Source organism: Herpailurus yagouaroundi, unplaced genomic scaffold, assembly GCF_014898765.1.
Source record: "Herpailurus yagouaroundi ecotype Mexico unplaced genomic scaffold, PumYag 140, whole genome shotgun sequence".
NCBI lineage: Eukaryota > Metazoa > Chordata > Mammalia > Carnivora > Felidae > Herpailurus > Herpailurus yagouaroundi.
In genome coordinates this window covers 22,348,654-22,373,449 of record NW_024412395.1, presented here as the reverse complement: position 1 = coordinate 22,373,449, position 24,796 = coordinate 22,348,654, and the positions used below count along the sequence as shown (strand labels likewise).

Below are 24,796 nucleotides of genomic sequence, written 5' to 3'. Positions count from 1 at the left end.
GCCGCAGAGTGGGGCGCTCTCCCAAGGCGTCCGGGGCTCCAGCCCCACCTCCCCGCTTCAGCCTTTCTTGTTCGCAGCCCCCCACGCCCCGCCCAGGACGCTGCTGTTGCCTACGCTCCAAACTCCTTGGGTGTTCTCCCGGAGCCCTCTTTCTCGCAGCCATACAGGGAGACTCCCCCCGCCCTACTTCCCCAGTAAAACGAGAGCGGGTCAGTGGGCACCGGACAGGCCCTCTGCTGGGCGGGGACGGGGGCAGAGAGGGCTCCGGGCCTCCCCCGGCTCCGGGGCGCGCTCAGCTCTGCTGTGCAGCTGCACCGTGGGGCCGGATCCCTAGAGCAGCCTCGCGCGGGAACCGGTACCAAAGCGCCCGAGCCGCCGCCTCCGGCCCGCAGGCGTCCCCCGCTCTCACCCAGACCCCGGAACGCCGGAGTCCCGGGCACCCCTGGAGCCCCGCGTAGCGTGCGGGTCTCGAGCGGCCCCACACGCTCCTTTCCAGGCCCCCTCCAAGGAGTGGCGCGCGGGGGGCCCCAGAAGCACCTCCCGCCAGCCCGCCCTCCCCCCTTCACCTTGCCCGCCCGCCCACCCGGCCCGCGCGGCGCGGCGCTGCGCTTGGATTCCGGGAGGAAAGCGCCGCACAGTGTCCCTGGCGTCTTCAGTCCTGCCCCTCGAAGTGGAGATGCGCGAGAGGCAGGCAAGGGCGCGCAGCTCGTGAGACGCCGCGCCAGCCGGCACCATGCGCCTGCGGCCGCTGCCCCTCGTCGTGGTCCCCGGCTTGCTGCAGCTGGTGAGTGTCCGGCGGGCTGCGCGCCCCACGCGCTGGGGACGCGTTTCGGCGGGAAAACCGCGCGGGTGGCCGACTCGGAAGCCGAGCCTGGGGCTTCATGGGACCTTGGGGCTAGGAGTGCGCGGAGTGGAAGGAGTTTGGGGTTGCTTTAGGGGTTAGAGGGGAAGGATCGCAGAATGGAATAGAGGGGACCTGGAGGCGGATGAGGGGCTTAGCAAGGGTTGGGACTTGAGAGCTGGGGTAAAGTAGGCGGAAAGTGGCCGGGAAGAAGGTGCGAGAGGGGATGAGGGTACCGGGATACGATGAGAATGGTCTGAAAGATTTGCCTCCAGCCCAGAGTTTGAGGGGCTTGGTGGTCTTTATATTTCACATGGTATTTTGCCCAGATGTCTGCAGACACTTCTTTCAAACCCTGACATCGTGCCTCCTTGTTTTTAGGGTCAGAGGCTCCAGGCTAGGGGAAAACTTAAGCAAAGGACCGATTGGGGGGGGGGGGGCCCCAACGCAGACTGGATTTCTCTTCGTTTTCCGTCCAGCGCTGGGGACTGGGATGGGGATTTCTGCCGGTGGGGATGCAGGATCCAACTTTCACGCCAAAGTCCACCCTGGAGGCCCCTCTCGGAATCTCCAAGCAGTATGTTACCAAAGACCTCTGCTGCCTGGTCTGGCGCCTGAAGGGGCTCTAAGGAATATGAAGGGTATTAGAAGGTGGTTCAGGGTTTGCCAGCGAGGCTTTGGGCGACTGCTCGCGTTGTAACTATCTTCTCTCCTCGCTTTTCCCGCGTGGCGCCGTGCTCGCCTCCTTCCGAAATATACCTACATACTGTATGTACTGCTAGTTAATTCTATGTCAGGGAGCCACCAGTAAAAGCGTCAAGAGGACCACTTTTAAAGTAAAATTACAGAAAGGGACTGCTTTCGCCTGTGTGATGGTTTTCTCCTGCTCTTTTGGCACTTACCTTGATACGGTGCTGTTCAAGAGAGCTTTCTCCAGATCCCACACTTTTTGGTCCTCATACTTAAGATTTTACCCAGTTAGCTCCGGGCTGTTAAAAAAAGGTTAAGGAAACCAAGCGCTTGGAGAATGACGATGTCTTTCTCCTCTTCTCTTCTCTCTTTCTATTATTTCCTTCTGGAGGGTAAGAACAAGTAACTTACGAAAGTTTCTCTATCAGATGTATGATACTGTAGATGCAGAGATACTTTGCAAGTTTGGAGAATGGAAGGGATTCTAAAAGGTCTTAGTGAAGGGGAGAGGATAAGAAAGAGCCTGGCCATTCTCCTTACAACAGAGATTAGCTCCACTTGCACAGCATTAAGTGAGAAATTCTTCAGTGGCATCAAGAGGAAAATGCAGTGGTGTTCCCAGATGTCCTTCAGTGAACCATCACATGCTGCCTATATACGTTACAAGACATTTTAGATCTAAGGCATTGTGCATGCAACACATATGCCACATCAGACTTTAGTGTCACTTGCTTTTTCAAATGTTTAAGCTGGATTCCAATAAAAGGTGATCTGGTCAGCAGCATTTGTGTGGTGTGTGTAAGTGAAACTAAAAGCCTGAGGAAATCAGGTACTTAGGTAAGGTCTTCAGGATATCTTCATGAATCTCTTAGTTCGTTAATTTAATTTTGCATTCAGTGACCATGAACTGTGTATGTGTACCACTGTGTTAGACTCTTAAAGATGAGGAAATACATTTGGGCATCTGTTGGGAAAAAGTTCTCCCATCAGCTGCTATACTGGAAATGTTAGATTCTTTTTTTTCCACACCACCATAGTCAATAGGGAATAGGAAATACATCTTGAAGGGATTATATACCCTTCTTAAGAGCTAGATTCTAATATTACAGCATGGATTGATTGATTCACTTTTAAGGAAGCTTATGTCAAATTCTAATCCGTTTTTGGATTGTGCTTGGGTTGTAATGTTTGTTTTTTTTTTTTTTTTCCTGGAGCATTTTATCATGGTAAGTGAGGTGGGAGCTGCAGCCCTGTGATAAGCCCACATTTCTTACACTGCCATCCTTTTGGACAATAAAAGGCTGTTTACATTCTCCACATTCTTAGAGCTGTTTCCAGCCTTATAACACAAGGAGGTTACCGTGTAAAGGAAAACAGAGTGGCTTAGGAGGGTGGATCTAAATGAAAACATTCCCCAATCCCATCATGTACCCCACCCCAGCAGGTATAAAAAAGGGCAGATCTAATTCCACCCTTTGGGTGGTTCACAGCTTTAGTCTACCTTTTCCAGCTGATATTGAACTGATTTGCTAAGTCCTAACAGCAAGTGGATAACATGTTTTCTAGATTTGAAAACTAGTCTTTTAATTTTCTAGGAACTAGAAACATATGTAGTTAGTAGAGGTGCCATTGGGGAGGTGGGGGGGGAGGGGCGGGGCAAGGTTGGGTTATTGCTGGAATCGGCTTTTACTTTTTCATCCATACTGGCAACCTGAAGAATATACTTTTTAAAAAATGCTAAATATTTTAAGTGAGTAGTGCATTCATTTGGGGATGTTGAAATTTAATTTTAAGAAAATTGCCTTTTTCATCAAAAGCAGTCACAGGGAGTTGGGTCTAAATAAGTCACTAACCACCTGATACTGGTACAATAGCTAGAATGTTTTTACTTGTTTTTTTAATACTTAAAATTTTTAAGAAAACAATAAACTGAATTGATAAATATTGCAGGCAACCTGTGAAGTATGTGTGTATGTTACTTGTCCCTGCCCAGTTTTCCTTGCCTGCGTGTGTCCAGTGTTTTAACAGATAGGTTACTTTCCCTAATTAACAGGATTACTAGGCATTTGCAAAATTTAAATATCAATCCTGAATGTATTATTTTCTCTGAAATCCTTATTCAGCAACACATTCTTTATTACAGTATTAACAGCGCATTATTTCTTTTCTGCCATCTAATGATGAGAAAATTAGCATTTGAAATTAATATTATAATACAATGAGTGTTGTTTCCTGACATGATACAAAGACTTTGCCAGATGACAACTTCTTACAGATTTACATGATAATGTGTAACTCATAATAAGTGTGATTTTTGCCTTTAAGTAAAAAGCAGATTGTAAAAAGATTAAATTTGAATTTAAATGGATTACTAGCTTGAGTTTAAGATAAAATTCAGTGATCATTTTTTAAATAAGTTTGTTACACATTTCAACTTGTTTTCTGTGATATAATAATTTTATAAAGTAAAATATAAATTAGAAGTGATGTAAGGTAGCGAATTTTTAGAATTCTATAAAATCAGAATATTTGTGATGCAGGTATTACAATTTTAAGTTCATCCTCGTAGAATATCATCCCACATAAACTTACTAAGGGTATTTTGTTTATCCTTTAACAAGTTAATAATTTTAGTATTTGTTTAGTACAATATTTATACTACATATTTATTCTCAGCTCTACATTTACAAAAAGTGGTAACTCATGACTGTCTTCCATTCAGAAATTACAATTTCCCTCTTAGAGTTCTGATCAATAAACATCAAAACAGTATTTTCTAGTGTAGGATCAATAGTTGTCTGTTGACTAGATGGCAATGCACAGTAGAACTACTGCCATGTCATGGTTACGACTTAGAGTTGGCTGGGCATTACAATTAATTCCTCATTAAAAGCATCATTATCTTAGACATTTTTAAAGATGAGACTCAGGATCACACAGTGAAGCCCTCCATTCTAGCCACTCTTCCAGTGTAAGTTGTGTCCCCTTGGTCTGTTCTGAGATTTATGTTATCTGGTTCAGTTTTAAATGCCTTTCACACAGGAAACTGACTCCTCTTGGGAACTTATTTTATAGCTTAATAGATTTCCAAATGGAAAAGAAAAGCTTTCTTAATCTTTGTTCTGTTTTGCTTTGTTTTTTAATATTCTTTTCTCATTGTTTTTGATTAATGGTCAAAATGCTAAATAAGGCAGAAGGCTTTCTGAAAAACCTTTTAGAGGTTTTACATTGTCAGCTTAAAATGTGTAGCTCTTGCAAATCGAATTAAGAAATGTTGATTTTATAATACGTTGCCCACCTTTTACCTATGAAGGATCTAATCAATACACTTTGAATGATTTAGACATTTAGCGGTAGCGATCAACAGTGAATATCAATGTGTCAAGGGTTGTGATTTCGTAAAAGCTCTCTGACGTCTCTTACTGTTTACATATTCTGCGGACTCCTTTACCTGAAGCATTGCTGGGTAAGATTTGAAAAAAGAATTATAGCTGCACACTCAAGTGCCTACAGTTAGGGCTGTGTCAGCGTTTCTGTAAAGAATCTCATTTCTATCTTAGCCATAAGCATTATTGCCGGTAAGAAGTTGGCATTTAATATCTGGATTTGGGAGTCAATTATTTTAAAGCTGCTTTAAAAAATTGGACCAAATGATTTTGGGCACTCACCCATGTGAGGCTACTCTTTCAGCACTCTTATAGTATGCAACAAACTAATTTCTATATTATTTTGGCCCAGAGGTTATAGTGTTTAATGTATTTTAAATAATCCTTTCCCAGTTAACCTGTTTATTGCATCATTGTAAGATTTTGTAACATGACTTCACCAAGAGTGTTTTTAATGGTGTCAAATTCAGATTCCCTAATGATTGTTTTTATGAGTCTTTATTTGCTAACAATCTACTTAAATGTTTTACTATTTTTGATATGACCAATGGTGTTGATGACATCTCTTTATGTTGATGGCATTCTTTATTTCAAAACCCTGTTCAATAAAAAAGGATCTACAGCAATTTGCAGCATGGAGTTTCATACTATAGAAAGAATCCTAAGATAGAATTGATTGAAAACTTCTATTTTATGTTATTTTTAATGTATGAAAATCTAGAAAAAAACCTTAAAACAAATGTTTGGTTCATTGTGCTCTAAGATCAATATATAATAAGGAATTCTGTTTCTTTATGGAACGACCATTAAAAATTAAAGTTTCGTTATTTAAACCCAAAAGCCATAGAACATATTTTCCTTTTTCCTAGCCAGTCATTCAAGAAATTAAAATAGTGTCTTTAAAATTGCATGCTTGTGAATTTTGTCTTTCTTAGGCAATGGTCATATGGTAAGAGACAAGGGAAGTTTTGTACTCTTAAACTACAATAATAACGTTCTCTGAGATTTGCATATACTCACCCTTTTCAAGTTTCTTTTATATGGTTTATCACGTTCTATTCTCCCAATAAAACTATAAGATCTAGAAGGATGTCTTAAACGTTTCCATTTTGAACAATGCATTTGGTGTTCCATTTCTAAATAAATTGTACCCTCAACAAATATTGACTGACTGACTGTTTGAACCCGGACTACACACTGAGACAATAGCAGATGTTGAGGACATAGCAGCCAACAAAATAGGACTGGCCTGAGAGTGTGAGTGTGTGAATGTGTGCACATACATGTGTGTGTATGTATCTTGGGCAACTCATTTAACAACTTCAAACCCTTCATCTGTAAATGAAGTCATTAATGATAAAGTGGTTGAAAAATGATTTCTGGCATCACTCTCCTTTTTTTTAATACATGGTAACAGTGTTTCTGGATTTTTCTTTTTAGGAATTACATCTTTAGTTACTGTACAATTTAAAGTATGTCTTACAAACATATTGTTTTAAATATAAATTTTACTTTGAGTTTATGCTGTTAACCACATCACAAAGGATATGTATATTTAGAAGTAGATTTAAAACGCTGCAAGATTGACTAATGTTATCCCTGTTATGGGAAGGGAAAATTAGTTGAAAGTAGGTAAAGGGAATTGATGAACATTTATTTAACCCATATAATCAACCAAATCAATAAAATTTAAATTAAAATTGTGCATTCAGGCTCTTTCCCCTCTATACTATTTTTAAATTGTAAACTACTAACATCTAGTGATTACTTTAATTTAAATAAATAGTAAATTGACTCTCAGTTAAATTCTGATTATTAAGATAAACAACATTACAGTTTAATACTGTATGTACTTCAACCAGAAAAAAGATCATATGACTTTTGTGTGCCTCAATAGAATCCAGCCTATTTGACGCAGAAATACTTTTAATTACTAAGATTTCAGGAGTTCAGATGTAAATAGTACAGCACTTTTAAAAGAAAACCAATAAAGAGCTGGTATGTGAGACCCTATCAAAGATGGAGAAAATGTCAGTGGTCATAACTTTAGGCAACAAGCCATCTGAAACAGGCTGACTAGTCCTGGGGATCAGTCCAGCTATACTTGAAACAATGTAAATGTCTAAAAACGAACCCTGACTTTGTGATATTGTTGTTTGGACCAAATAAGGTGATTCTAGGGTCAAAAAAACACTCATTTAAATCTCTTCATGCAAGAATATGCGAGATTGTGATTTTCAAGCATTGTAATATAATACTGACACGTTTAAAATCTCTCTCATCAATTTTACCTTAAGTTACCTAGCATGTATATATATTCATTCAAAACAGTAATTAATTTAAGAAATAGACTAGATGATTTGCAAGGAAAGACCGCATGTTTAATTTATATGGTTATATGAAGTCCACGTGATTTCCATTCCAGAATTCTACCCCTCTTTTGTGTGTGCAGGCTTAACCGGTGAAAGTGCTCTATTGAGTCTGACAATCTGCACAACATTTTGAACGGATAATGTCTACAGTAAGAGAATTGAGACTCAAAAGAACTGTTTAACATTTTGTAGTAATGGTAACGATAATTTTTATTAACAAAGTTTTGCATTTTGATAATCCACGATAGAAGACAGTTGGGGTCAGTATAAGAATATTGCTATGGAAATAAAAAAGGAGGAAGTTTTCAAAGGTGTGTTTTCCATAGTCGTGAATTCACGTGTTGCTTCTATGTTGATGACTCCCAAATTTGAACCTCAGTCTCTACCCTGTTGTTCAGGATCCAAGGCCACATCTCCAGAGCTTACTGTTCATTGTAACTTGGATGTTTTACTACTCTCTCAGCTTAACATATTCAAAGCCACACACATCTTTCCTGAACAAGTTCCTTACACTATTCATGGGTTTAGATCTTGAGGTCACCTCTTCCCCCTTTTTAATGTCTGGTATCCTTGTATTCAGACAAGTGACTTGGAATAAAGCACTACATGGTTTACTACAGTCTTTCACACATGTGATCTCATTTTATCTTCACATCAGCTTGGAAAGGTAACCAAAATAATAGTTACTGCATCCACTTTACAGATGAAGAAACAAAACCTTTGAAGGTTTCAGAGATGGACTGTAGACCAGAAAAAGATAAAACTTGAATCATGTACCTAGTCCAGCTCTTAGGTCAGGCAGCATCCATTTGTAACAGAAGGCTGTGAGATCTGTCTTTGATGTCCTGAATGATAGGCTTGAGGGACACTTCTAGGAAATGTCTCATTCTGTTCAGTGTCCATGCTGTGGTAGAAACCTCAACTCATTCATTTTAGGAATGTTTTAAACAGTTTCTCATAAAGTCAAAGAAGGTAAACACAACAAACAGATTCTTGGATCATGTCCCTTAATCAGGAGTTCTATTTAGGACTTAGCCTCATAGAGTTTGCCAAGTACTTTGGCTTTTATACAGCTTTAGGGTTAAGTTGTTGGCTAAGTAAATATGGTTCCAGTTAAGATCAACAGAGGATTTGAGAGTTCCTCTAATTTCTCAAGATCTCAACCTGTACCACTTCAGATTGAAAAGATGAAAAGGAAGAGAGTGAAAAGTCTCAATTTCTATTAAAGGCCATTTAATCCTGGTTGTCTAATGGGCAGGCGGGAATATGAGAAGGAGCCTGGGGAATGGGGCGGGGCTACCTAGTAGGTGCTCACACTGGTGCAGAACTTGCAAGCATTCATATTTAATTTTGCTTTACCAGTAGCATACTTCCTCTTGCTCTCTCTTCCCTTTCTTACATTTTATGAAAATATGTATCTTATTATAAAGGTAATAATATATCATAGTAGATTTTGTTGGCTGTCCACCCAGATCTCTTTGAAATGTTGAAAAGACATTTCTATGGACCACCCCTGTAACCTTCGTTCCCCACCCCCAGCCTCCACCTTTTGGTTTCTATTCTAACACTGGGCAACTGTGACTCTCCTTCAGAGGAGCACCCCAGGTGTTGGTGTTGATGCACCTTGCCAGAGAGCACTCAGAGTCGCATTGTCCTGTTCCCTTCCCACCCCCTTCAGCCAGCTCTTGACAGATAAGTGACTCACAGGTGCCAGGGTGTGAAAAGCCACGTTCCCTTGCTCTGAGATGTAGCAGAATGTTCTGGAGTTCCCTTTGAGGCAGCACGCTGAATCTACCTCAAGTGTATTTTGCTTGAGATCACATAGTTCCATGGCTTCCTTCCATTCTCTGACCTGCGGCCTCTCTCCCTTACCCGACTTCCCTGAAACCGCTTCATGATAAATCACTTGCATTCAAACACTTGTCTCAGGATTTGCTTCTGGAGAACTCAACCTCAGATTTCTGTTTAAATTTTTTTTTTAATATTCATAAAATTTAAAGTAGCCATTCTCAGCCTTGTCTGCTTTCTGCCTTCTTGCAGTTAGAGATAATCACTACTAATAATTTAATGTATATTTTTCCAGAAATTGTGGGTATATATGCTTTTATCATAATTATAACAATACAATATTCTGTAACGTATTTTTAATACAATAATATATTGTGGCCATTTTTATGCAATATAGAACAACTTGTATTTTTGAGCATTCATAGTATTTCACAGCATTGACATACCATAATGTATTTGATTAGTCCCTTATTAATATTTTGATTGTTTTTAATTTTTTTAGTATATTTGTGAATATATAAAATGAATTCCTAGAACTGAAAATACTGGTTCAATGCTGGGAATGTACAATATGGTTTTTGGTAAATATAAATTACCCCCTAAAAGACTATACCAAAATACAGTACCACACACAGTGTATTTGCATATCTATGTCCCTATCTGAATAGTGTTTTCCCTCTTTTTTTTTTTTAACTTTGCTAATCTATTAGAGGAAAACACCTCATTGTTTATTAGGAAGGTAACGTGTGTTTTCATATTTAACCATTTGTATTCTTACTCTTATAAATTTTCTTAATTTTTCCATTTTTTTCTACAGCTTTAAACTTCAATGTTTTTTTTATTTTGCTTTTGCGCAGTTGTTTATTTTATTATTCTTGGACATTTTATACATTGTAGGACTGTTGTGGACACTGTTTTTATGCCTGACATTTAAAAATTATATTTTGCTGGAATATAAAGAAATATATTTATTTTCATATATTTGTATTTATATGAGAACTCAGAAATGTAATTTCTGAAGTAATTTTTATTTTTAGTAATTCTTAATTTGATTCTCCTGGATTTTATGTATAGACAATTATATTATCTATAAATAATCTTATATTTGGCTCTTTCTATTAAACACTGATGCCTCTTGAATTAAAATTTATTCTCCTAGCGTATGGAGTAGAAGCTTCAGAATATTGTTGACTAACACTGGAAAGGTAGGTATTTTTTTTCATATTTCCAACTGTAATGTAAACTTTACTAAATATGATGTTTCCTTTTAGCTTCTGATAATCAATCAAGTTATATTCCAAATTAAAATAAATGTGTGGATCATAGAGGTCGATTTGAGATATGTCTTCAGCATCCTTCAAAATGATTATTTTTTTAAAAAAATGCCTACCTCTTTATGTTTCTTATTTATGAATAGTTATCCTAATAAACTGCTTAAACCAAGTTAAATTCTCTGTATTTTACTGTATTTTTAAAAAATTTTTTTAAAGGTTTATTTATTTTTGAGAAAGAGAGAGATAGAGTGCTAGCAGGGGAGGGGCAGAGAGAGAGGGAGACACAGAATCCTAAGCAGGCTCTAGGCTCTGAGCTGTCAGCACTATTTGTCAGCCGGGCTCAAACTCATGAACAGTGAGATCATGGTCTGAGCTGAAGTCAGACGCTTAACCTACTGAGCCATCCAGATGCCTCAAATTATCTGTATATTAATACACTGATACATGTGTTTTTATATTGTTAGTATTTTGTTTAGGAACACTATTCATAAATAAAATGTAGCAAAAGTGTAACACAACAGGTTTTGCATTAGGATTATTCAAGGATCATAATTAAGACTTGTATTTATTTTTCTCAGTTCTGGGAGATATTAAAATAGTTGAGAATTGCTTTCTCTCAGAAGTTTGTTAGGGGTTATTTAATCAATTTGAGCCTTTTTGTTTTAGGAGAGATCTTTTATTTTCTTTTTAGAGAAGGAAAGCGCGAGTGCGAGCGGGGGAGAATGGCAGAGGGAGAGGGAGAGAGAGAATCTTAAGCAGGCTTCATGCTTAGCATGGATCCCGACATGCGGCTTGATCCCATGACCCTGGGACCATGACCTGAGCCTAAATCAAAGTCCGATGCTCAGTCCACTGAGCCACCCAGGTGCCTCAGGAGAGATTTTTTTTTTAAGGTTTTAAATTTTTTTTCTTTTTTTTTTTTTTTTTTGGCGGGGAGAAGGGGCAGAGGGAGAGACCCACACACACAGAATTGGAAGCAGGCTCCAGGCTCTGAGCTGTCAGCACAGAGCCCTACACAGGGCCTCAAATTCATGAGGCGTGAAATCTTGACCAGAGTTGAGGTCTGACACTTAACCAACTGAGCCACCCAGGTGCCCCAGGAGAAACCTTTTATAAACATTTCATTGTCATTATGGCTCCTTCTCCTTTCAGATTTTTTTCTTCAGCCCTTATGGAATCGCTTTTATTAATTTTAAAAGAAAATTATGCATTTTTGCATATCTTCAGATTTATTTAGCATAACATTATATATGTTCTTAACTTAATTTTTTTTTTTTTTTAATTTTTGGGACAGAGAGGGACAGAGCATGAACGGGGGAGGGGCAGAGAGAGAGGGAGACACAGAATCGGAAACAGGCTCCAGGCTCCGAGCCACCAGCCCAGAGCCCGACGCGGGGCTCGAACTCACTGACCGCGAGATCGTGACCTGGCTGAAGTCGGACGCTTAACCGACTGCGCCACCCAGGCGCCCCATATTCTTAACTTAATTTTTAAAAATTTACTCCACACTTTTGTGAGTGCCATATTTCCCCCTCAAGTTTGTATGTTTTGTAACAGGAGTAGGGAACTGCCTTCATTCCCTCTCTAGGTCTACTGCTGTAACTGGAAGCTTTCTGTGGCAGATTCCATGGTTAATTCTATACAGTCCAAGGTGAATGAAGCCTCACATTAAGGGGTGAGCCTCCAGGCCGCGTCCTCTTTTTGCTCATTAGAGGACTTTGCGGCCACCTGGGAGCTGGCCTGGTGCCTGCATGCATTCCTAGCTCCTCCTGGGCTGAGCGTGGTGGTGAGAAGAGTGTATTCCGTAGGGGGTAAATCCTAGCTTAGTGCTCAGGTGCTGTTCTCCTTTGTCTTTGTTGGTTGCAGACTGCTCAGCATATCCGGCTTTTGCATCATTCTGATTCACTCTTCTTTCCTTCCTCTAGAAGTTCTCAAATCTTGTGGACTCTTGGCATCTTTGCTTCTTTCTAGCACCGCAATGCATTCAGTCTTATTTTTGCATTCCTAGTTCATTTCATTGGAAATTTGGGAGGGAGGCAAGGTAAATACATTCACTCAGCTTTCCCCTGCAACTGGAAATCTTTTAGTCATTTTTGGCTCATTTTCTTCATCCCCTACAATATCCATTCAGTCACAAAATCCTATGAAATTTCCTTCCAAATCCTTCTGTAAACTGTCTCTTCCTCTCCACCTGCTGCCATTTCATCACTACAGCAGCCTCCTAGCCAGTCTACTTTATTCCAATGCAAGCCTTCTAAATTCACACCACATGTCATAGAATCATCTTTCTTAAATCTTCCTTTGATTTACCATGTCACTCGACTTTTAAGAATGAGATTGTGATTCCCTTTTTCTTAACACACCTAGTCTAAATGTTTCTACCTGCTTTTGCGGCCTTAGATTTCTCATCAAATATTCATCACACACTGATACCGCAGCCAGGTCTGTATCTTTAATACTTCATGAATACTTCAGATGAGGGGAAAAAAGCATACATTTAGATGTCAGATTGACTTGGATTCCAGTTCTTTTTTTGGCATCTTGGACAAGCCAATAAATCTACTCAATTTCAATTTCTTCATAAAGTAATGTCAATTATAGCTATTTCATAGGGTTATGGTCATTATATACAAAAATGTAAAATGCCCAGTACCTAGCGTTAGCTTAACAAAGATCAGTTTTCCTTTCCATCTGCAACACCGTCAGTTCTTGGTGTTCAAGCAACAGAAGCTAACAATGACAAACTTAGGCAGAGAAGAAACTCATGAAAACAGGTGGCTCATGTGAAAGGTTGCAGAACCAGGCATGTCTAGAGCAGAATCAAAGGTCTAGGTATCTGGAAGGTATCAATTGGGCAAGATGATGAATAAATGCCAAGCTTTTTTTTTTTCTGCAGTTCTTGTTTTGCTTCGTTTAATATGTCATGCTCTTGGCTTGGGTCATTTGCCTTAGCCTGAAAAGGGTGGGATACTTTGATCAACAGTTCTACACATCCTAGGGAATTAACACTATATATTGTCACTAGAGATCTTGTAATTGGAACTCCCACTGAAGGAAGAACTCCATTAGAAAGAGAGACCCAAACACCTACAAAGAAGACCCATTCCAGTTCTTCATATTAATTAGCATGATTTTTCACTCATAGACCTAGATAACCAAAGATTACCAGACATTTGAGAGAAATCATTAGCAAGAAGGAGGATGAGGAAGAGGTACCTCCAGGAGCTACCCTGGAGGAAACAGATAATATAGGGGACAGATTTCAACTTTAAAGACTCCTAATTAGTATTCTCAGAAACTCAAGAGTATATTGCATCCTGAAAATAAGAACATGCTGCTATGAAGAAAGATCAACTGAGCAATGAGAAAAATTATTAGAAATGAAATATATAACTGATAAAATTTAAAAGTTGGGGAGAGGGTTGAAAAGAAAGGGCAAAAGTTCGTGCTGGTGAACTGTGTGACGTGAAATCAAGGAAGTCTGTCATGACAGAACCAAAAGACCAAAATGGGAAGTAGGAGTTAACAGTGAAGAGACACAGAGAACCAGTTCCAGAAAATCCAGTGAAGAGCCCCAGAAACAGAGACTGTGAAGGGAGGTGACCTAGTCAAAAAAATAGTGTTGAAGGGACTGATTTAAAAACAAGAGAATCTGGTGAAATTTCTGAACTCAAAGGAAATAATAGAAAACCCTAAGAGCTAGATGTTAGAAACAATGGAATAATGCCTTAAAAGTTCTGAGGGGGAAGGGATATTGAGCCAACAGCCAAATTATATTAAATATGAAAGGGAAAGAAAAAGAAAAAAGAAGAGAAAATCAGAAAAAACGAAAAATGACGTTTGGGGCATGCAAGGATCTCTGGGGAGTTACCACTCACACCATATGGAATAATCTTCAAAGACCTAGCTCAGCCAAGCAGGAAGAAATATAGAACAGGGGAATGATGTGGGACACAGTGGTGTCTGAGTATGACTCAGAAGAAGTAAAGAAAGCAAAGAAAGGAACAGTTAGCTTCTGACCTTGGGAAGGTGTCAAAGGTGTCGGTTCCGTTTCCTTCTCTGTGTCTGGTCACACTGTGACTCTACAGGGAAGCCATTTCACTCTTTTCAGTTTTATAAATGCTGTTTGTTTACTGTGTTTGGAATGGATTTACACACAAAGCATGAGTGATTTCAATATAGTCTAAGAATGGAACGTAAGCATAATAAATATTAGTGAACTAAAGTAATAGAATATGATAAAAATTTGGAGGTAAAAGGAATACACAGGTAAAGGTAGATGAGCATGCCAGTTTCCTTACCTTTCATAGTAAGAAGAGAAGCTGTCTAATGTTAATAAATTAAGAAATAGGGTTAAAGTCTTAAAAGCTACCAAGTAGAAGACTTAAAAGTAATACAACCAACAAAAATTCTGCATATAAATTTATTTACAATGTGCTTTTTTTTTTCCCAACTTTTTATTTATTTTTGGGACAGAGAGAGACAGAGCATGAACAGGGGAGGGGCAGAGAGAGAGGGAGACACAGAATCGGAAACAGGCTCCAGGCTCTGAGCCATCAGCCCAGAGCCTGACGAGGGGCTCGAACCCACGGACCGCGAGATCGTGACCTGACTGAAGTCGGATGCTTAACCGACTGCGCCACCCAGGCGCCCCTACAATGTGCTTTTATTCTTTGTCAAATAAACAGGTTAGAATAATAAATTTAATATTAACAACTGGAAACTGCATTTTGACCTTCAAATGTGATTTTGGATATGTGCACTTGTTTTTGTGAAGTGCTTTTGGCATATACTATCACTGTGAATTTCAAAATAAGGGTGTTCTTTTTTAGTGGAGGGAGCTGCCCGGCAGTTATAAAGGCATGCTTGTAAGGTCCTGAGTGTGCATTCACTAGGATGTGATGGATATGTGAATGGCAGAGATGGTGCTGATAGTTTCATGAGTGTATACTTATCTCCAAGTGTATACATTATACATATATAGTATTTTGTATGTCAGTCATGCCTCAATAAAGTGATTTGGAAAAAAAAAAAAAAGGTAAGCAGAGGCAACCTATTTAGTCATGCTATATGGCAGGGTTTCCCAAACTCAGCACTATTGTTGACATCTTGTGCCAAGTAATTACTTGCATGGGAGGTTAGGGGCAGGGAAAAGGAGGCTGCCCTGTGCATTGTGGGATGCTCAGCAGCATCCCTGGACTCTACCAGCTCACTAGATGCCTAGTACACTCTCCCAATTGTGACAACCAAACATGTCCCCAGACATTGACAATTGTGCACTGGGGAGCAAACACCCCCTGATGAGGACCACTGCTGTAGGCGATTCCTGGCTGTGAAAAGCTGAACCAAATGACCTCTTTGGCCTCTTCCAGTTAAATGCATTGTTGGAAAGGGGTTAGCATTTTGCATAGACCTAGTTTCTTAACACTGCTTTCCCCATATCTCAGGCAAGTTTCCTTCAGTTCAATTCAATTCAAACAATATTTTTGAATGCCAACTCTGTTAGGCACTCTGCCCAGGGTACACATCTCTGTTAAACAAATTTCCCTTTTTAAGGGAAATGGATGAGTGATTCGCCTGATATTGCTCTCCTGGATAGGATTTCCCTCTTTAGTAGAAATTCACACATTTCATTTTGCCTCAGGTGCAGCTCTTACCAGTTGTTAGGGCTGGCTCAGAGAATTTTAGTAAAGCCTTTGAATTTCCATATTTTAAAATGCAGTAATAAGAAAAAAAAATTACTTGTAGAAGATAGAAGATAGCAACTAAAACTGAAAATGACAATCATAAATAACAATTGGTTAATAAAAATGTGAACTGAATCACATTTGATGTGTGTATTTGTTATAATTAACATATAGTAGGGTTACATTCTTCAATGAGTTTATCACAAACCCAGATTATATTATGCATATCAAAACTGGAGAGTAGCACTTTTGAGTAGGAAATTCCATTTAGTGTTTTTGACATTTTAAAAAGTAGCTTAAAATTATTAAATTCATACTAAAATATAAACTCTGAGTTACTCTTTTTATGAATGGTATAAATCACTTCTACATTGGAATGCATTCTTTCAAGTTTATTTATTTTTATTTTTGAGAGAGAGAGTGAGCAGGGGAGGGGCAGACAGAAAGGGAAAGAGAGAATCCCAAGCAGGTTCTGTGCCATCAGTACAGAGCCCCATGTGGGGCTCGATCTCACCTTGTGAGATCATGACCTGAGCCCAAACCAAGAGTCAGACAATAAACTGAGCCACCCAGGCGTCCCAATTGGAATGCATTTTTAATTACATTTCTTCTTTAAGGCAATTCTCATTTTTTTTAAATAAATAATTCTGAAACATTCTTTTTTTAATATGTTTTTTAATGTTTATTTTTATTTTTGAAGGAGAGAGAGACACAGTGTGAGCAGGGAGGGCCACAGAGAGGGAGACACAGAATCCGAAGCAGGCTCCAGGCTCTGAGCTGTCAGCACAGGGCCTGACGTGGGGCTTGAACTCACGAATGGTGAGATTAAGATCTGAGCCGAAGTCAGACGCTTAACCAACTGAACCACCCAGGCCCCCCAAGGCAATTCTCATTTTTAAAAAATGTACCTGTGAAGGTATATACACTGTAAGAGTTGTTTCTTCTCCTCCAGAGATAAACATGGTAATAAATAAGTACACAGAATCCTTGCTGGTGTTAAAATTTGAAACATAGTATGTTTTCATGAAATTATAGCTAATTTCTATAAATAATGACTACTTATTGGGACAAAGTCTGAGAACCACAGTGGACTACAGCTCTTTGCCTTTATATCTATGGTAGATTAACCTGTGCATAGGCTCCTGTAGCCTCTGGAGTGCGTGTTTTGAGGGCACCGTGGGCAGGCCAGTACATCCTTCCTCCTGCCCTTATACATACACACATGCCCTGCACAGAGAACACTCTCCTACTGAACTTTCACCACCACATCAAAAGTGGTATCTTTTCATTGGCAGGAGGATGTTTTTTCTCTACCTCAAAAGTTATAGACCTGTTTATATTGTGCTAATGTCATTCTCTACAAATGCCTGCACAAGCCATTATTTACTGATATTCTCCTACCTTCCGTCAAAGGTTAATGTAGGATATAGCCTTAGAAAAACAGGTGTTTTGTTGTTGTTGTTTTTTTGCAACACATATATTCATATTTTCATTCATGGCTTCATATGGCAGTTTAAGTGTCTTGTAGGCATAGTACTATGCCAAGCTTTTCCTTAGAATATATTCCTAGGAACAAAAGTATTTTTCCCTAAATCAACTATCATGACTTAAAGAATAAGAGTTTCAACTCAGTGTTTTCTATTTACTTTTTCTACCAGGAAAAGTAGAGCAAATTTATAGCTCATTGCAATGAGTACCTTTACTAAAACCAATTTTCTTGGAGGTTTTCTCTCCCACTATATAGTTCTTGACCTTGTATTCTTTTACATATGGTCCTATGATATATAGCTTATATCATGTGCCTTGAAAATACTTTTTGAAAGTATTTGTGCTAAAAGTTTCTTGGCCAGATGTTTCTCCATTGCTGTTCCTGAAATTTGATGGAGTCTTTTCATTTCTGCAGGTATGAATTTCCTCTAAAAGTTTCCTTCTGAAAATTGAGGTGGTTGGATTCAGTGATTCCCAAATGCCGGTCTATGTATGCCAACTGCAACAGCCACAATGACAGAGTGTGTTCAGAGCCTTCAGGCATGTTATATCAGTGTCTGTGGGTTGGGGCCAAGGCACCAGGTGTTGCTGGGGCCCAGCCAGATTTGGGAACCCCTAAGCCAGATGGTCTCTTAGATGTTCTTTGGCTTTATGAATTTATGATGCTGTTGGAGCCTTGGCCTCTGATGGGTGGAATATAAGCCAACCCCTAGAGAAGGAGCTGCAGTTATCCTGGCCACCATCACAGGAAGGAGATGGCCTCAGGTCACACACCAGGGGTTTTCCCAGCTTCTGCAGACCTTTCCTCCAAAGGCATGTTAAGTGCTTCTCTCTGGGCTCCTGCATACTGCTCACACCTCCACTGGAGACGGAAGCATCTCTTTGTATAGTCCACTTAAATGAAATCTATAAACACTGAGAATGTAGATGTCAGTTTCTAACACCACAGCCAACCACCCAGTAGGCATCCAATAAATGCTCAAATGACTGAATGAATGAACTTTTGAGAGAAATCACTCAATAACCTCCTTGATGAGCCATGCTTCAAAGCCAATGGAAAACTACCTGTAACAGATTACAAGGAAGAAATTTGAGTGACAGATTAAATCTAAGTGCTATATGTTAGCATCCCTGAACTCCTTCAGAGTGCACCCGAACCCCCTTTGTTTTGGAACTCTGGGTTTATATGGGAAAAGGCCCTTAACTTTTCTTAATGGTATCATCGCAAGGATCCTCTGGGACAAAACTTTTACACCTAAGTTACAGCACCATAAAAAGATAGATTTATTTGCTCTGTGTGATTATTTTAAGACTAAGTCTGTTATCTTCTATTAGAACAAAGAAAGTATATTCTCAATAGCCAAGGAACTGATTGATTCCAGTGTTTACCCTTTTAGAAGTAAATACAGATAGACACAAATAAAATTTGATGTTGGTTCACAAACATGCCCCTTATAAAGCTTTATAATCCCTTCTTATTATTATTGACTCCTGTGTTTTTAATAAAATATGCTGTGCTGTTGCCCTTTTTAATACATTAAAATTTATATACTTAGAGAAATAGATAACAGGGAAAATTTTATTTCTAAAGTTTAGAGTTAAATCATGTGATAGAAAAATTTAACGAAAATAAGGATTTAGACGTTCAACAATTTTAAATTTATGATCACGATTTCTGATCTGGTTTTTAACTCTGAAATTTCAAAGACCACACACAGTTTTAACAGTCATCCCTTTACCTATCAGTAAGCATTGTAACCTTCTTGTAAAATGACATGTGCCCCAACTCTCCCACTTTAAATATAAGTAGATGTAATGTGAATGGAAGTAGGCATGGCCCGACCTGAGGAGCCAAGCTTGGTTCTGTAGGATATGGTGCTTCTTCTCATTATACTAAACAAGCATATTTCCAGCAGATAAAGAAGCAGATCTCCTTTCGGTTGAAGAGTATTATTTGTAGACAGTTATGGCTTAAGCAGGACACAGCTCACAAGCTCCATGTGATAAAAGCATCTTCTGTTTATTCATAGGGAAGGTTCTTACACTTTCACTCAGGAACAGCTTTTCTTCTGGGTTCTAACAACACAAATATTATAGTATAATAAGCTCTTTTTATGTGTTGTACAACATTTAAGTTAGCAGACCAAAATTGACACGGTGAAGGCACATGACCAAACCATTAAAAAATTCCTTTATAATATTTGGCTTTGGGTTTATATTGGGGAGATGTAGAACCAAATCAAAATGTATCCCAGTTGTTATTAAATGATACACCTGCAGTAGGAAAATAGTATTTTATGAGTCCCAGTAGTGAGCAAAAGCTGTCATCTTTGAATGTGATTAATGAGAGACTTAAAGTTTTTATTAAGCATTCTGGTGTGCTAGAGGCTTCTGGGTAAAGTGTGAATCATGGGGAGAGATGCCAGAATTGGTGTGAAATCTGGTTTCTTTGGCAATGTCATACATAGCATAGCTTGTGGACACCCATGATCTCGATTGACCTTGTTGATGACATAATACAGTGTCGTTCAAGGCTCTCATCTCCAGATATGTCAGGGATAGGTTACACGTTGTGCTATAAAAGAAGCAAAAGTCATGCTTTTTATCTTTGCATCTGTTCCCTTCTTTCACCTCACATACACTCAGCTTTGAATCTGCTTAATGTGCTTTCTAACAGAAAATTCTGCTAAGCTCTTTCTCTGGGGACCCAAGTGGTCCTGGCTACTTCCCAGTTCTGTGTATACCAGAACTGCGTATATCTCTAATTCAGGAAAGAAACTATCTAAATTTCAGTCGTGTTTAATCTTTATGCTACTCTGGATTTCAACAAGCCTAATCTAGGATCTCCACCTTTGTAACCCTGTACTCTGAAATGTGATGACGTTTTGTGTGGTTAGCACTACTCCCCTGACACCCTCTTGAATCCCGCAAGCATCTTAAATGGTTAGCTTCAGATGCCTGCCTTTTAATTTTCTAATTCTCAGAGCTGCTAGGTTTCTCTTTAGCTGAATCTGCTAACCTTTTTTATCTTCAGATAATCCACACATTTGAATGCACATGATGAAGCGTACTTTGCCTTAGATATGTAGTTCAATCAGAATCTTTGAAAGTTAAATGTTCTTGTATCTGCAAGCGACCAGAAAACCACTTTTCCAACTTTATTTTAGTGAACTTTGGGGGTGGAGGAAGATGTACTTGGGTACTAAAGCCCAAGCCAGGATCCTCCTTCCTCAGCTTCAAATGGCACAGGAAACCCCCTTCAGATTTCCAGCATGCTGTCTCAGAATAGCTCTCATTTCTGTGCCACAGAACACGCTTCGGCTTCTCGCTGAGACCAACAGGAGGCACAGCAGATGTATTAGTAAATCACAGAAATTACAAAACTATGAGGAAATACAGCCACATAACATTGAAGAGCTCCGAATGCATAAATGTAACTGGGAGTGTGCTGTGGCCCCGACTGTTGGGGACCTGGCCAAGAAACTAGGTGTCAAGGTTGTCCCATTGCTAGAATAATTGACAGCCATAGGTGAGTGGTGAGATCAGGTACTACAGATCAGAAAAAAATGTTTGGTTTGGGGTTAGCCATGTGTGACCAGAGAATATTTTAGAGACTGGTGAAATAACTGAGGTTAGGCAGAGTATAAGCGGGGAAGACAGGAATGACCTGAACAGGTTCAAATGGAGGGGAGGGTTGGGCAGGTGGCTGCTATAGGTCAGACATAAGGACAAAACCTTTGGACCATTGTGGCTCTCTGAGCTTCAGGTAAAGCTAGCTCTAGCACTTGAAAATCTCCTTAGGACAGACGTTTACTTGGCAGCAGTATTAATCAGTTAGAGGCTTGTACGTGCCACAGCCTGGTTTAGTCAGGCAGCCACCCTTGCCCTGGATATTTGCTTAGCAAATGGATCTCAGGCCTTTGTCCTCAGCCTGGGTCCTGCAAACACGTGAAGTTATTCTTCTTTCTGCATTTGGCTTCAGAAAGAAGGTCCACGTCTGGTCTGACTGAGAACTCTTCCAGCATGTCTACTCAGTCCATGAGTCTGGCATATTAATCTGAGAGAGTGCTTCTCAACTTTTAGTTTGCAACCACCTGGGAAGATGGCTAAAACTGCAGGTTCTTGGCTGCTGCTCAAGGAGATAGGTGAGTAAGGGGGTGCCCAGAAGCCTGAATTTTAGGCAGCATCTAAAGGGTTTCTAAAGCAGGTTTTATAGTCAGTTGGAGGAACACTAGCCTAAAGGGAACTGGTTCTACTTCCTCTAGAGACTTTAATGGCAGAGTATTACTTAAAAATCCTGGCAGAATTTGTCCTGTAAAGCAGGGACCCTTTGTGAAGTGGTTGACATGTGATTGCCCATACTCTCCATATATAAACGTCACAGGATTTCAGCATTGGAAAGTGTGTTGTTAACACATATGGTTCTTTCTGTTTCGGAGGGTCAGGTTGAGTCATCTTAAAACTTAAGCTATTCTGAGTCTGTCCACATACTCAATATCTGCAACAGGACAAGAAGGAGAGTGGCTTGCAGATGGGTTTATTACCATTCACCAGTAGTTGGGGAGCTGGTAGCCCACTTATTCTACTGTTGTGTCTATTAGATATATGGTATTTATCCCATACAGGGTTGGGTTTCTTAATTTTTTCAGTTGCCTTTGAGAATGAACCAATTGCAGGTGAGTTTTAACTTCTTGATTTGGGGGGAAAAAGTTTAAAATGGGTTATGATTTTGAAGCCTTTTTCAAAATGATTGTTAATTCTGAGGAAGAGTGGCATAAAAGTCTATGGCAGACACTACTGGGCTGGCTGTCACAATCACCATCTACAACCTCTTTGTTCTGTGTAAAATTCTAGCACAGTAGGATTGTAAAATTATCACAATTCTTAGAAGACATTGCTATGGCCAATGGCATAAAAGTCAAAATTTTCTGAGTGCTACTTTCAGGAAAAAAAATAAATAAATGAGTAAAATAAAATAAGGATAAATTGGGTTGGAATGCCTTTTGCCCTTTGGCATTTTGCCCCTTTTCCACTTGGATTATAGAATTGTAGCTAGGGGGTACAGCAGCCATCCTGTGAACATGAGGCAGCAAGCATGGGCAGAGGGCTACATCTCAGGGATGGAAGAAAGGAAGGATGACAAAGACTGAGTCTCATGGCTTTGTGGAGCATCTGTGCCAGCCCTTGCCTGCCTGTTTCAAGACTTCTTGTTTCTTCTGTACCTGCCTACTTAAGCCACGTAGTGACCTAACTGATACAGGATACTCAAACATTTTGTGAAAGGTTCCACCTTAGTAAAAACACCCATTATCAAAGATTGTTGGGGGCGCCTGGGTGGCGCAGTCGGTTGAGCGTCCAACTTCAGCCAGGTCACGATCTCACGGTCTGTGAGTTCAAGCCCCGCGTCCGGCTCTGGGCTGATGGCTCAGAGCCTGGAGCCTGCTTCTGATTCGGTGTCTCCCTCTCTCTCTGCCCCTCCCCCGTTCATGCTCTGTCTCTCTCTGTCCCAAAAAAAAAAAAAAAAAAAAAAAAAAAAAAGATTGTTGTGAACCCAGGCGCTTGGGTGGCTCAGTCTGTTGTGTGTTCACCTCTTAATTATGGCTCAGATCATGATCTCAGAGTCATGGATCAACCTCTGCGTCAGATTCTTAAGATTCTTTCTCTCTCTCTCTCTCTCTCTCTCTCTGCCCTTCTTCCCCACACATTCTCTCTCTCTAAAATAAGGTAAAATAAAATAAAATAAAATAAAATAATTTAAATTAAAAAATATAGTTGTGAACCATTATGAATGGGACAACTTAATTAAAAAGAAAGGAAGAAAGAAAAATGCCCTCACAAACCATCCACCAGACTGATGGGATTCAGAAAGAATTACAAGGGGTTTCGAATGATAGTCTGTTCCTCCTACAGCATACATGGCCTCAGATTGCTTTGTAACTTGAGGTAGGGGCGACAAAATGTCTCAGGATCTGAGATGGTGAGTTCTGTATCTTATAAAGTAAGCAGAGGAAACACTTTCACGACATGAATGTATTATGATATAAGAACTAGACCAACTCTCATCCGCTCAGAATGGGAGACTGAGAATGGAATGTGTCAGAACCACTTTTCATGAACTTTTTGCTGGCATTCTTGGTGAGGTACAATTGGTGTAAACAAAATCTGAGGACTTAAGAGTGCTCCAGACATGGTAAACCAGTCAGAGAAACGGATCCACAAGGCTGTATCTCTAATTATAAGTCTTTCAATTTTGAGAGCTGGAATTTGGAAAGGCAAGCATGTGACTTAACAAAACTTAGGACATTTCATAGTGTGGCAGGACATGTTTGTGCCAGAAGGCTTATGTAGGAGTTCACTGAGCTCAATCAGGTAGAGAAGGCATGAGTTGAGCACAGAAACCGTATTGTGTAAGGAACTCTGGATTGAGGGCAGGAATTTGAACCTGAAAATTAGATTCTTCTTGTTGACTAGCTGAGCGATTCTGAGCAAGTCACAATGTCACTCAACCTCAGTGTTTTTCCATGAAAATGTTATGTGAACTTTAAAGTTATACCTAGACCTAAAATTCTGTGATTCTACAGTAATTTCATAAGGATAGAGGGTTGCAGTCCTTCAGGTCAAAGCAGATTTCAAGCAGAGGCCTCCTAGGTACCTGAATAGCTCCTTGGCAATAATATTTAATAATATTATAGAGAGAACCCAGGTGATATTATTCAAATCAGTGACCAGTTTTTTCAAAAGAAATTCAGTCTTATTCAAGTATGATTTTTCATTTTCCTGGAGTCTTCCGTTGTAAAAGGGTTGTGGCCTCTCTTTTTGAGATCTAGTCTGTGAAATATAAGAGATAGAAATTTCCTTAAAAACTTGAGTGCGAGCATCATCCCTGATTCATCCCCTTTCTCATCACATAGCTTGTTGAAAGCTACATCATAACAGTGGTCTTTCTTGGACCATCACTCGTCACTCAGAAACATGACTCTGGGAAAAATCTCATTGGTATGTGTATTAGTCAAGGTTCAACCACGCAAGCAGAATCAATGGGAGATTAGATGGATGGATGGATGAATGGATGGATAGATAGATAGGAGGATAGACGGATGGATGGATAGATAGATAGATAGATACACATACATACATATGTATCCATCCAGCCATAGATGTGTGTAAGCACACACATTGTTCAGTGTTCATTGATACAAAATTAAGGCTATAGTTTAATAATACAATAAATTACCTTGTAACCCACTTAACTAGTTTGCCAGCCGAGTTA

At 39.6% G+C, this 24,796-nt stretch overlaps 1 protein-coding gene across 1 annotated transcript in view; it reads left to right on the top strand.

Annotated features, from left to right (window-relative positions):
• The first annotated feature begins 625 nt into the window (after nt 1–625).
• The window catches only part of NXPH2 (neurexophilin 2), a 113,466-nt gene continuing 89,295 nt past the window's right edge, over nt 626–24,796 (top strand). The window contains exon 1 of the mRNA XM_040474967.1: nt 626–784. Within this exon, the coding sequence (XP_040330901.1) occupies nt 734–784 (51 nt within the window). The 5' untranslated portion in view covers nt 626–733. The remainder of the gene's footprint in view (nt 785–24,796) is intronic.